Source organism: Meriones unguiculatus, chromosome 1 (genome assembly GCF_030254825.1).
Source record: "Meriones unguiculatus strain TT.TT164.6M chromosome 1, Bangor_MerUng_6.1, whole genome shotgun sequence".
NCBI classification, from domain to species: domain Eukaryota; kingdom Metazoa; phylum Chordata; class Mammalia; order Rodentia; family Muridae; genus Meriones; species Meriones unguiculatus.
Window position 1 is genome coordinate 16861617 of NC_083349.1, and position 14507 is coordinate 16876123.

Below are 14507 nucleotides of genomic sequence, written 5' to 3' on the forward strand. Positions count from 1 at the left end.
AGTCAAGCTCAGAATGGCCCATCCTTGGACCACTGTCCATGATAAGCTTCAGGACACAGTGGAGGACCCCTCCTTCCTGCCCTTCTTTTACTATTCATTTTTCTGACTTCTGTTGTCTAGCCACTCTGACCTTTCAGAGGGAATGTGAAGACAGTTAAACCATGAATGATCAAAATGATTCAGAATCCAGACTAACTGTATGGCTTGCCTGCTCATGTCTCTACTGGCTTCCATACAGCATGGGCTTATGCTTTGTCTCCAGTGCTTTTAGCATGGTAGTCACATCGTACAACTGTGGTCACCCTCCTGGCTCACCCCTAGGTCACTAATTATCCTTAGCTTCTCCCCTGTGACTAACCCATGTCCCCACTGATCACTTCTTATCCCTATTGACTGTTTTGTGCCCCCCCCCCCCCACTTCTTATCCCTTCCCTATCCTTTGTTCCTCTGTCTAGTAGTTTTCTTCCTGTCTGGCACTTCCTGGGTTTGGACCTTCATCCCTGCTCTCTTCTCCACCCCTAGTTCCTGTTGGTGGGTTCATAGTTTCATGACAGAACAGTCCACATACACTCACTGACTATCCAGGCCTGTGATTTCGCCACCATGGTTGATAGTTTTATGTCAACCATGGTGGAACCATGGTGGCGAAAACAACCTAGAATTACCTCGAAGGAGGGAGCATCAGTTGAGAAAACACCTCCTTAAGATCTGGCTGTAAGGCATTTTCTTGATTAGTGATCAGTGGGGGCGGGTCCAGCTCATTGTGGGCAGTGCCATCCCTGGGCTGGTGGTCCTGGGTTCTATAAGATAGCAGCTGAGCCAGCCATGGGGAGCAAGCCAGTGAGCTGCACTCCCCTATGGCTTCTGTATCAGCTCCTGCCTCCAGATCCTTGCCCTGCTTGAGTTCCTATCCTGACTTTGTTGGTAATGAACAGTGATGTGGAAGCATAAGGCAAATAAACCCTTTCCTCCCCAAGTTGCTCTGGTCATGGTGTTTTATAACAGCAATGGTAAACCTAACTAAGACAGCCACCTTGACTGTTTTTCCCTGTTTCAAGCCTGGCGATTGCCACTTCTGACCGATAGGCTTTCTATCTTGTTTCCAGGCACTTATTCATCCACCTTTCATATATAGCTGAGGACTACCTGCCTAGGGATGGCACCACCCACAGTGGGCTTGGCCTTCCTAAATCAATTAACAATCATGAAAATGCCCTGCAGATATTCCTATAGGCCAATCTGATTGAGACAGTTCTTCAACTAAGATTCCCTCTCCCTAGTTGACTCTAGCGGTGTCAGGTTGATAATAAAACCAAACCAACAGACATACACACATACACACACACACACACCCACACACACCCAGGTGTCTTGCCCTAGCAGGAGCCTGTTCTTCCCTACTCCTTCACTGTCCACACCCTCACAGAATGTACCCCTCCCATAGCCAGTCTTCAGGTCTGTCTTGCTCTGTTCTGGCTGCTCTACACTATGGTAATGTGAAATGTTAACAGGCGTGCTAATCTGGTGGAATTTATTGTAGTCCAACATGAGATATTAAGTGGCTGTTATGTGTAGTGTTTACCTCACTGTCAGGATGACTTGTGCTTTGCCCCCTGACAGACAAGGCCTTGCCCTTCCCAGGCTGCCTAATTGGAGATGCAACAACCAGGAGCTATGACAGGGTTCAGCACCCCATGTACAACATGCCAGCTCCCATGGTGCACGCTTTATAAAATGCTCCTTAATTCAGGGACAGAATATCATTAACTTTGTAAGTGGATGAATACAGTGGACAACCAATTTAATTAACTTCTAATGTCGGCTGTTGGATGGGAGATAGAATGAAATTATGTGTGCATCTCTCGGGCCAACAGCCAGCCTGGACGGGGCTTGGTGCCGAAGGTCAGAGGGTGGGGAGGGAGCAGCTTTCTGCCATCATCTCCTGTCCAGCCCTAGGAGCCGAAATGCATCAGCTCTCAGTTTGTACCAGTTACAAAGGAGGACACCCTGTGACAGCGACATGTTAAATGCATCCTTTCCCACGTGCCCCCCTCCCCCCAACACACAAGTAATGCTAGGGAGACGGGCGGTAATGCTGCCTCATCCAATTAGATTGGCTGCCCGTGAGTTTATTATACAGGGAAGGATCAATAAAGCTCTGCATTGATTGAAACGAAAGCTTTGTTTCATTTATTATTGTTTATAATCTAATGAATGTTAAAATAACTTTGCTTTGATTTATTACTCAATCCGTTAAATTGTTTTAAAGCCAGTACTCTCAGAGCTTACCTTTGGGGTATGGTCAGAAAAGTATTTTTTGTGCGCACACTCAGCTTCTTAGAAGTTGCGCTTCAGGTCATTTTTGAGACTTAAGCAGACGGTTGAGTATAGCAGGTAGAGCTGCTTCGACAGCTGGAGCCTATAGGCACTGTGCTGATGGAATTCCTCCAGGAACTAACCTGGCCTGGGGCATTCTTGTTACATTCCTGCCCTCAGTGAGCTTCCCTGTAAGGAGACAAGTATGAAGATCTGCAGGCAGAGAGCATTTCCAAAGAATAATGGGGTGTTGGGCTGGGTCTATGCTGCTTGGAGGAAGTAGTGGTTCCATGGGATCTTGGACTAGCAGGGGGTTCTTGTAAGAATCACCTGGAAGAGGAGAAACAGGGCATATCGTGACCCCGGTGGCAGAGACCTTGGCTAGCCCATGTTTCATGGCCAGCGGTGCTGGAACCCTGTGTGTGGCAGGTGTGCGGATCTGTGTGCGTGCATAGGGCAGAAGGTGTGTACTTGAAGGCTAGTGGACCGCCGGGTGGGGAGGAAACAGAAGGGCAGTAGCAGTGGCAGAAGCAGCACTCATTTGGAACTGATGGCTTAGCATTGGCAGTGGAGAAATTGGAAATTAGAGAGAGACAGTGGGTCTCGGGTCTGTCCAACTTGCAGGTGAAGTGGAGCTGGGTCCTGAGGAGATGTGGTGATGGGAACATGCTGGAGGAGTCAGGGAAGACCATAGTTTCTAGGGGAGCAAGAGGAGAAGAGCGATCGCCTATATCTGGAATTGGGAGAATCAGCTTCTGAAGATCTAGGGGGGGCTGTACAGCCACGACAGGACCTTCCAGAAAGGGCCAGTGGAGTGCGTGTGACCTTACCAACCAAAGATGGGGTGAAGGACACCCTAGAAGGAGGAGGAGAAAGACAGAAAGGCTCTGTTGGGCAGGGAGGAGGGGCAAAGACTCCAGAGAAGAGAGTGTGATACCCTCCAGCTCCACAATAAAAATGCAGACCTGTCATTTCATCACTCAGGATGCAGAAGACAAGCCTGGACTACCTAAAAGACCCTGTCTTTAAAAAGAAGAGCAGAAGAGGAGGGCAGGGTGGGTGCCCTGTGCTGCTGATGGAAATGCCTATCTGATTTGCAACTTAAACACCATTTAAGAGTTGGAATACAGTAATAAAGTAAGAGCAAGAATGAATTTGGAAGCAAACGTTTTCTGCAAAAATACTAAACACAGCATTAGCAAGCAGAATTCCACAGGATACGAAAACATGCTAAGACCAAGTTGGGTTCATGCCTAGAATGTAAGGCAGGCATATTCATACAGGTGCTTTAATGTCACCACGGGGAAATGGCAATGCCTCAGCCAGTCAGCGGTTGATCCTGAGAGAGTGTATGCCTTTGAAGGCAGCATAGTGGGGCAAGGCTACCCTTGGAGTGGGGGCATCTGCCAGATAAAGGGGAAGGTGTTTGTGTTCAAGTCTACTCCTGGGGAGGAGCAGATGAAGTGTGAGTGGTCCAGCCTACTCCTGGTTTATTATTCTGTCGATTCTAACTTGGAACACCTAAGATCTCTGTTTGATCACAAGCCTGAAGATTACTTAGTATTATATATTAACAAAGTCTTTTCCTGCTTATAGTTTGATTTCATTTAAAAAAACAAAAAAACAGAAACTGGAACTGGAGATACTTTATCCATACAAACAATAAGGCACAGTCTTATGTGAGGTAATCCTTGCCCAATTCTGTATTGCCTTTAATGAACACAGTTGGCCTGTGAAGAGGCCCCGGGTCTTCCTGCTATAGCCTCATTGTCCTATGCTCATTTATCACAGCATTGGTCGTGGCACCTGCACATGAGAAGCCTTCCCAGAGGCATGCAGGGTACTTTCAGTGTTGTGCCCACCGTTCTGTGGAAGCTGATGTCTTTTTGACAGGGCATCTGGCCACAGATAAAGTAGGCTGTTCCCACCTTAGCATCATACGTAGGAGATGCTTGTGTGACCCTCTCACTCATAGAATCTGTGAGGCAAATGGCACTGTTGTGTGTCTCTATTGACGAGTCCATTTGGCTTGAGTTTAGGACTAAGCCATTTCCCGGAAGAGTGAGCCCCACACAGGAGCCTAGGTTAATGATGTGCTCTTTGCTGCTGACATCCCAGCAGAAATGATAGATTACCCAAACCAATTTATTTGTCACATTTGTTTGAGAATACACAGTGATAGAGGTGTTTCTAACTAATAGCTTCATGTCCCTTCTGTGTGGGCAGGAGACTCCCAGGTTGCAGGGATATAACAAAACACATTGCTTCCTGACTCTGCATCGAACTACTTGTAAATAGTAGTTGATTCTCCTGTGTGTGCAAGCTGGGCCTACTACTGTTACACTCAACCAATGGATGGCATAGATGGCTGCACTTTCCCTGAGACTGGATTTATCTGTAGATGGCCGCACTCCCTCTGAGGCTGATATGTGTCTGTGGGTGGCTGCAGTTCCCCTGAGGCTGATGTGTGTCTGTGGGTGGCTGTACTCCCTCTGAGGTTGAAGTGTGTCTGACAACACTACCAATGCCTTATTTCTAGCAGTATGTCTGATTGGGGCTGGCAAGTAGGTCCAGATGACCAGGCTAGATCTCCTCTGAACACTCCCTGTCATGTACCATTCCTGCATAGGGCAGAGTATGTACTTGAAGGCTAGTGGACCACTGGGTGGAGAGGAAACAGAAGGGCAGTAGCAGAAACAGCATTCATTTGGAACTGATGGCTTAGCGTTGGCAGCAGAGAAAATGGAAATTAGAGAGAGAGTGTGGGTCTCTGGTGTGTCCAGTTTGCAGGTGAAGTGGAGCTGGGTCCTGAGGAGATGTGGGCACTCCTATGGGAGTCTGGACCAGAGTGCATTGCACCAAACCAACCTTAGCAAGGGTCTGAGGGATCACATCCAACCCTTATGGCTGTGGCAGAAACACAGTAGAGGCTGGCTGCTGCTCATTAGCAGAAAATTAATAAGCACTAGTGACAGGTTTATAAATATGAAAAATATATTTTAAGTGTTTATAGCAGAAAAGGCATGGAATCAATACTCCAAGATGTGAAAGGCATATTATCACAGTAGTTCACAGTACCCCACCATGCAGACCCTGTGCCCTGTGATGGATGGAGTCCTGGCTTTATTGATACAGTGATGAGAACTCTGGAAGGCTGGGTTGAACTTTGATGTTGGGTTTCGTTAGCACTAATAGTGGAGTTTCTTATTCTAAGAACTGAAGTTTTGATGTTTTCGTTGCAGCTTGTTTCCATTTGTTTATCATAAACCTCACAATATCATGTCAGCCTTCTCATGTAGGAGGCAAGGCTTAGTGTCCAAAGTCCTCATACCACTCTGAAGTCCCTTTCCACCTGAGGCAGGCAGAGAGGGAGGTATTCAACACAGGGCTGTGTGTCATGGGGGCCTGGAGCAGGTGTTAGGTTTGTGCTGGGCCCAGCCCTGCAGTTTTCTCTTCTGGCCCATAGAGGAGGCTCAGACCCTGTATCTCTGTGAAAGAACCAGGGTCTCTCCATTGATGCAGTTTCAAGAAGGTAAGCTGTAAGCTGACTAATTCCAAGTTCTGCTGTGAAGATGCCTCACTTGCACATGTGTGAGCAGAGGAACATGTGACTTAGTGGGTCTGGCTGGACCATCCTGAGAGCAGAGGAGCCTTCCTGCCATAGTGCAAATGGGGACAGAGGACGTGAGCCATCAGAGTCCTGAGATCTTCCAGGGGCAAGGATCAATGTGATGAACACCTTGTGAAGGGGTGGGTGGCGGGATGTGGGTAGATAGGAGGAGGAGTGAAGGAAAAATCAGGGCACTCTGGATCCTGAGACTGAGAGCATGGAGGTGAACTGTGTGGAAAAATAGAAGGCTGGGGGATGATCAAGAGGTTTTTGAGGATTGATGAGGACATTAGATGACATAAAGGAGGAGTGAAATGAAGTCCTTTCCCACCCTACCCAGTGTGGAGTGGCCAGCATGGTTTAAGGAAGCAGGTAGAATTCCACATAATCACATACTAGAAGGGATCCAGTTTATAGGGATGTCACATGTGTAAGCCCATAGACCAGGAACCTCAAAGGCAAGGCCTGAGTGGAGTTTTCCACATTGGTAATCAGAGTTTTTGTAGAGTGTGATAGCCAGAGGAAAAAATTCAAACCAAGTAGAATTACAAAAGAATTTGAGCGCTACCTCTGAAAGTCCAAAAAGTCATCTCTGCTGCCAACAGACATGGCCTTTACCTCCTACTTTGCTTGGGGTCTGATGGCAGGGATAGACCAGGTTATTCCTATGTGGATGCTGAGGAAGAAGGATCAAACCCATCCTTGTGTGGACATTGAGCTGGGTGACCAGACCTGTTCCTTTGTAGACTCTGAGCTGGGAAGCAAAACCTTAGACTTTGTAGGCATTCTGGTGGGAGAGGGCACTTTTTCTGTGTGAACACTGAGTTGGGGGGTAGACCAGCTCTATCCTTATGTGGACACTGAGTTAGGGACCAGACCTGTCTCCATGTAGGCACTGAGCTGGGGTACCAAACCTTACTGTGTGAGCACTCTAGCTGGGGTCCCAGGCTGTTCCTATGGGGACATTTGAGGTGGGAACTGACTAACCTATATACTTGTATCCATAATTATTGAATTCAGTTGTTTTTCAGTTTCATTTCTCATAATCGGGGCCTGTCTTATGGTCATGGAGTAGATGGTGGTGGTGGGCTGTGGGATCAGATGAGTGAAGCCCAGGGGGATGAGCCTCAATCTCCTGAGGAATCTCATGCAAATGTGTGCCGCCTGGAATGTGGAGCTTGGGACAGCAACAGGGCAGCTGTCTGCTTGCTGGTTGGGCAGTGCTGCTCCAAGCTGACTAGTTCGCCTCTGTGCTGGGTAGGGGGTGCTGGCAGGTGCTGGCCAGCCTGCAGCCACCTCTGCCTCCCTGCAGGGGCTGAGTGATGGTTTGTTTCTACAGAAAGCTTGTAGAAGCTTCTTTTGTGGCTGAGAACCTCACGTAGTAGAGAACCAGTACTGCCCTGACCCTGTCTTTCTCTTTGCTCCCACAGGCACTAGGAAGCTTTTATTTTCTTCATGAATCCTTAAAAAACATCTACCAGTTTGACTTTAAAGGTAAGACTCCATGCCAAATTCCATGATCTGTTTCTGCAGCCCATCCCTTGGTGTGGCCTCTCCAGGTCTCTGTAGCTCTGTTGTCATGAGAAGGATTACATGGTCAGGGTTTGCTGTCACTTGAACATCTTGAAAACCTGGCACCTGACCTCCCTGAGGAGAGATGCTCCTGGCCTATCCTGCCTGTCCTGGATCACATGCCAAAGTCCCCTGCCCCTCTTCTGCCCATCTGAGTTCCTCACAGGATCTCAGAGGAGAAAGTAGTTTTCACACAGGTTCCTTTAAAATGTGAGAAAATGAAATGGAATAGGAGTACATATTTCAGAAACAGAGTAGCTATATTTGTGACAGTGAAAAGTTCTGTCATTTAGTGGCTGGTGCTGGCCCTATGCTGTTTGCCTGATGGTCGCTGCTGATATGGCCCTTTCCACAGTTCACCTACCTGGAATCTGGGGTTAGGGCACCTGTTACCCCAGGGGGAAGGATTTTCTCAGGGCACCATCTGCCAATTCCATGCTATCGATTTGCTTCTGTTGGATGTGAGCCTTCTGGAACTCCATGCCTTTCTGGGGCCAGATCACATCTCATAGAAAAGTCACTGAGTTCATGATGACTGTGGAAGTAGCTGTTATGTAAAATGTTCTCACACATTTAAATGCTTGGTTCCCAACTGATGACTCTGTTTGGGATTGAGAGTTGTGGAGCCTCAGGCTGTGGGGCCTAGCTGGAGGGTAGCTGGTCGCCGGGCTTTAGCACCAAGGTATGGCCCGATTCTGCCAGCCCTGCCACCAGTCCTGCTAAGGCTTCCTGCCATGATGAAATGATCTCAAACCTTGAGCCCAAATCATGCTCTTCTAAGTTACTTCTCGTTGGGTATCTATAACCAGTGCAGTAACCTTTCATCAGCTGGTTCAGGTTCACTGGTGGTGCTCACCCAGAGGAAGATTCCCCCCAGGAGAAGGCGGAACTGTCTTTTCTGCACTGCTCTGTCTTTTCTGTCTGACTTGTGAGCAGGATTCTGGCCAGCAGAGATTGTCATTGTGCTTCAGTAGATTTGTCTCAGTACGGCACTTGTCTTTCATCTCACTAAGCATGTGGCCAAGAGGAGGTGGCCAAGGCTTCTTTCCCATGACTCCATGGCCAGAAGGTACCAGTGCATGTCCCCAGCAGTGATGTCCAGACATGGACTATTCCCTTTGAGGCTAGGGTAAGACACAGAGCTCAGGAGGCAGAAGCAGTTGGATCTCTGAGTTTGAGGCCAGCCTGGTCTACAGAGTGAGTTTGAGGCCAGCCAGGGCTACACAGAGAAACCCTGTCTAAGGGGTTAGGGGAGAGCATCAAACTCAAGAGTTTCTGAATCCATAAGAAACCATTTGCATACGTATTTTACTACGAAATGAAGTCAGTCATATTGTGCCTTGCTAACACATAGTTCACTCTGCAGAACCTTACCCAGCAGCTTCCCATTGCCAATAGGAGCAGGAGCAGAGCCAGAGTGGGCAAGTGCTTCGCATGCTTCTCTCTGGGGTGGGACTCAACTCTGCAAACACAGTGGCCTGACCTGATGGCAGCTGGTACTCATGGAGCCAGCAGGGTCATTTCAGGGTAGGGTAGGCACACAGTACTCATAGTCCTGGCCTGATATGAGTACAGCAAGAAATCTAGAATTTGTGAGAATTCTGAGTAAACCTAAGGATTAGGACCCCAATTTTAAAAAGTAAGAGCATCAAACTCAAGAGTTAGAAATTTAAGAGCACATCTGTCTGCTTCTTTGACCCAAGTCATGTTTTGCCCTCGGTAACATGCTAACAACTTAAAATCAGGCTGAGAAGATGATCCAAGTCTCTGACGCAAACTTAAATATGACAGAGATCTGGAGCAATTGTACTGGGAATTAAAAGCAAATGTGGTTTATATCTAGGGTGCAGGAAAGTAGGAAATGAAATTCACTATAAGTAAAAAAAAAAAAAAAGTTTGGAGGCAAAATGAATGGTGTTGAATATAGGAAACCTGAGAAAATTCTTAGAAAAGATCTGTTAAATTGATAAACTGTTAGCACTATGAGCCAAGAACAAAAAAGAAAAAAGACACAAAGTATAGATAACAGAAATGAGTAAGAGACCACTCAGAAATGACTAAGGAACCACCAATGATACCAGGATAATAACAGAATATTATAGTAAGTCCATGCCTATAAGTTTAATAATATGATGGAGCAATTGTAGGGCCATCATAGTCTGAATACTGTGTAAGGGCTGCGGCTGAAAATACCTACAACTGTGAATGAATTTAAATCAGTTTTATATCTTCTCAAAAAAAAGTGCTAGGTCCAGGTGGGTTTTACTGAGGGAAACTACAGCGTTCTCTACAAATTTCCCAGGAAAGCTGACTTTCCCTGGAAGGCCAGCACTGCTTGAATCCTGAAACCAGACAGAGACACTGGAAAGAGGGAGAACGACCGACTGCTTCATGAAAATAAAACGCAAAAGCTCTCAGGGAAATGTCAGCAATGTGCAAGAAGGATTATACACAACAAACAATTGGGATTTACTGTAGACACGCAATTGACTTCACATTCCCAAATCAGCCAATAAAACTGTTCAACACCATCTGTTAAAGAAAGAAAACCTCATGACTGGGTCAATAGAAGCAGAAAAAGTATGTAGCAGAATTCAGCGAATACTCTCAGCAAACCAGGAACAGAGATTACCATCCTCCGCTGGACAAGAAAACCAGCTACATAATCCTCCAGCATGCATCAGTTAATGAGAAACTAGAAAAATCAACCGTGTGTCAATACAGAGGGATGCTGGTCAGCCACCAAGAGAAGTGGACAGGTAAAAGATGCTGGCATGGGACCTGTGCACTGCAGGATCCCAGCTGTGACTGTCTGGAAATGGGAGAAGTCTAGAGACATGGCGAGCTGGAGTGCAGTGTTGTGCCTGGACACAGAAGAACCTTTGGACAGAAAAACTGGTGCATGTGATTCTGTAGCCCTGGGCGCATGACATTTGTGTGCATAGCACCACAATATGAAAAGCAAAGCCTGAAGTACCCTGGTCATCAGTGGGTATCATGTGTGCAGACAGTGTGGGATGGGTACATGTGCAGTCTCTACTGGTTCTGAAAATGACCTTTTTAAGACATGCCCTCCCACCCCAGTTTCTTCTCATCCTCCGGCAACAAAATGGCTGCCAGATTCCTTCTAAGCACAATGACTTCTCACAGCCCCTGCCATTCCTCCACCTATGTTCATATATAGACCTGCTTTCCCAAGGCCCAGCCCTTTCTGTGTCTGTGAGGTATTCCTGCTCAGTGTATGTCTTCATGGTGTACGGCATACTATTCTGTCAACTGATAGACGTTTAGAAGACAGCAATTCGACAGGCCTTTCCACAGGAATAGACATGTGACCCAGTGTCTGAGAGTATTGTATGTATGTTCTTGTCCTTACCCAGCCTCTTTCCTGTCTGAGTGGGTCTTTACCATTGTTTTTTCATCTCAATACCACAGGTTCACTGAGGGGATGGGTGTGATGACAAGAGGTAAATATGGTGGAGGGCCATTAGGCAGCCCACTGGCAACTTGTTCAAAATTATCTGCCTGGGTACCTCATGGGTATCTGTTCAGGCCTTCGCCTCTAGTGGAAGCATCTACTGAGACTTCCCCCTGCCCTTCCACCAGACACTTGGCCATCTTAGCATGACTGGCTACTACTATATATGCCAAATACCCTCTTGTGGGGTTGGTGGGCACCTACAGCAAATGTGCACTTCTGCTCTACTGCAGGGCTCACTGAGACCTGCCTGGCCCTGCTGCTGCCTACCCACTCCATGTGCTGGCTCCTTGCTCTGCTGAGGCCTTTTTCTCTCTATGTGAGGGAGAAACAGTTGCCCTTCTGTAGTGAAGTTGGTGGTGTTGGCTTCAGAACCAAGCACACTCATGTCCTCTAATATCTGGGGAATATAATCAGAGGCCCGTGATGCCGTCAGCTCGTAGCTGACCCAGCCCCAGGATAGGCTCCCATGAGCTTTCAGGTCCCTGTTGCATTCGTCATGAGCCATCAGCCCAACCCAAACCTACTCAAATCCAAACATACTCCTGAGTGGGGACCTCGGGCTCTAGCTGTTTCCTTAGAACCAAAACTTTGTTTTCTGCCTGGGTTCAGCCTCTACCCCTTTATGTATGTCCCCGGAACTACATCTCTCAGCCAGCTCTTGGTGTCCCACTCTTCTCTCTAGTATGGAAAGTACTCCAAACAATGAAAGCCCTGCTGTTCCTAGAATGTAAAGACATCCTTAAAATCCTGGAAGCCACTGTTCCAAGGCTAGTCTCCAAGAACCTGCTTGACAACCCAAGAGCTTCTGTTCTTAACTTCAGGATTGTGGGGTGCTGGGGCTGGTAGCCAGGGAAGAAGACTGTCTGGATTACATTCTTGGGGGCTGACTGTTGCCTGAACCTTCTGGCACCTTGCAGGGGCCAGCAGTTCTCATGTCCTGCCTGTGTGGGCTGTGAGAAATACATATTCTTATGCTTCTCATGTGTTACTGTGGATGTGGGACACTTGTCTATAGACAGGACCTTTCTTTGGCCTGCTAGTAGATGGCCTTAGACTAGGGCCTGCCACAGACCAAGTCTGAGGAACTCCTGCCCCGTGTCTCTGTCTATATCTCACGTAAAAACCGTACCCTGGAATATGAGTGATGTCGTTCGTGTGTGAAAAGGAAATCGATGTTATTAAATAAATGCATGTGAAGGTCTGAGTGAATGGGAATTCCACAGCCCTCTTAAATATATTCACGGCTTTCAAAGAGGGTGCCAATTAGCCCCTGTAAATCTGCAGACTGGGAGCTCTTAGGGGATAATGAAGTAGAGTGTCAGGTTCCAGGTCATGGAACAAGAATTTACGAGCCACAGGCACCTCTGGAGCAGCAGTTGGCCCTTTGCCTGCTTGGAGGCATCCTTCTGACCCAGGGGCTGCTGTGGTAGGGCATGGCACACACACACACCCCCGCCTCAGTATTATGAGTTGTTAGGGTATAGCGATGGTGTTAATTCACGTCACCCTTCCTGTCTTTTCCAGCTAAGAAGTATAAGAAAGTCACTGGCAAGGAGATCTATTCGGACACTTTGGAGAGCACACCCATGCTGGAGAAGGAGAAGTTCCCACAGGACTACTTTCCTGAGGTGTGTGAGGACTGCTGCCTTCTCATCAGCACACTGATTATCAGAATGAGTGAGTCAGAGGTGATGTAGGCTTGGGCTGTCCTCCACTGTCAGCAATCACAGCCATCTGTCACACTACAGGACTGTTTTCCTTGGAGTTTGGGGGTGATCGGAGCTGCCCTGCCTAAGGGCACAGAGAACCTAAGAGGCCAGGTTCTATTGTCGCTGAACTAAAAATGTCACTTCTAGGCAGGAGAGTCATTCCCAAAAGAGAAGGGAAATGTCTTCGCCCTCTCTTGGGCCGATATGGTGGCTGGAAGTCACTGTGTGCACTGATGTGCTATGTCTCATATGCAGTGCTGTGCAGGAGCTTTGCACATGGTAGGCCTTCACCCCTCTCAGGGGTTGCTGGAGTGACAGCTAAGTCCCTGGAGGAGGCCTCAGGTTGCCACCGCCAGTGAAGACACAGCAGCTAACGCAGACCTGGTTGCATAATGATACAGGCTAGCGGTTATATCTGCTTTATAGAGTTTAGAAATTAAAAAGCCAAAAGCTGCTTTCTGCCTCTCTACTCAGTTGTGAGTAGCTTCCTTCAGGCTTCATTTTGACATCTTGCCCTGAATCATCTGTTAAAGTACAATGGGTGTTGGATGCCCAGGCTGGTAGTATGTTAGGTGCTGAGATGGGGAGAACTGAGAACTGGCCCCTGATGGCTACTGGCAGTTCACACATGTCCTACCTCTGTCATGGTTTGGGGGCAGTCTAGCCAGTCCCAAGGATGGCTCTGTGGTTCCTTTCATGAGATGGCTCCACTGTGTATTAGTATACTTGTCTAGAGCTGGTTTTTTAGCAAGATCACAACCTTATTAACTTGCATTGTAATTGTGCCTTGATTGAAGGGACCATGGCTGCCTCTTGTCAGCTTGTGGCTTCCCACATCCATTGTCCCCAGCCAAGGATGTCCCTAATCTCTTGTCCTCTGCTGGCTCAGGTCTACCTTGACTCAGTTTCTTGGCCCTTCTGCTTCAGGCATCCTGAAGGTGGAGGAGGGTGGCAGGGAATGTTCCAGCCTTTTGTGATCCATATATAATGACAACTGAATCTGAATGTTGCTGACTTCCACAGAAGGACCCTGTGGATGTTGTTCCCATGGAAAAGCCGTGAGCCAACAAGCCAATTTTAGAGTCTAGTTACTGCCGAGTTTGGCCTTCTGCCTGCCCAGGAGTGATCCCAGTTACCCCAAAGTTCTCTCTGGGCTCTCACCGACCATGTCATTTCTCACTCAAAATGGCCACAGCATGAGAAACCCAGGTAGAAATGACGGGCGCTGGGGCAGTTTAGGGTAGGCCTGGAAGCCAGGGCTGGCTGAGGCGTACAACACATGCCCTGTGCTCTGGCTCTGAGATGTTCCCTGGCAGGCAGACGGAGTGCACTGAAAGGTAGTGTTGAGCACAGGAACAAGCTGGAGTACATGTGCCAATTCCCTGGGAAGGCGGGGTCTGAGGCAGCCCCCCACCAAGCTCTTTGCCCCCAGTAAATATCTCTTTAAACTATCTCACATACTGAGAAGCGTGGCAAGTAGACAGACATATGGGCCCATCCAGTTAGAGTGAAGCTATGACTGTATACACACCCTGTGCCTCAGATGCCCTGTTCTGAGGTCCTCACCCTGCACTCCCCAGTGTCTGCCTTCTCTCTAAGAGCCCTAAATGCGCCCGGTACTCTGATGGATGCTGCACTGTGATCGGTGTTTTAATCACTGTGCGCACAGTGGCACTGTACGTCTGCCACACATATCAGCGGACCTGTGGTGTTCCCCGCAAGAACCCAGTGTGCGGCCTTCATCCCTGACGGCCATGTGTGGTCTCCCTGTTGCCTTATTCTCATGACTCTGAGTTCCAGAACTGGAATTCCATTAGCT

The 14507-nt window shown here is 47.9% G+C and overlaps 1 protein-coding gene across 2 annotated transcripts in view; it reads left to right on the forward strand.

The window, feature by feature from the left end:
- Window positions 1-14507, forward strand: part of Inpp5a (inositol polyphosphate-5-phosphatase A) — a 184665-nt gene that overhangs the window by 106863 nt on the left and 63295 nt on the right. For both annotated transcript variants that reach the window (XM_021637814.2, XM_021637815.2), the window contains exons 5-6: window positions 7357-7420; window positions 12504-12607. In XM_021637814.2, coding sequence (XP_021493489.1) covers window positions 7357-7420; window positions 12504-12607 — 168 coding nt within the window. The remainder of the gene's footprint in view (window positions 1-7356; window positions 7421-12503; window positions 12608-14507) is intronic.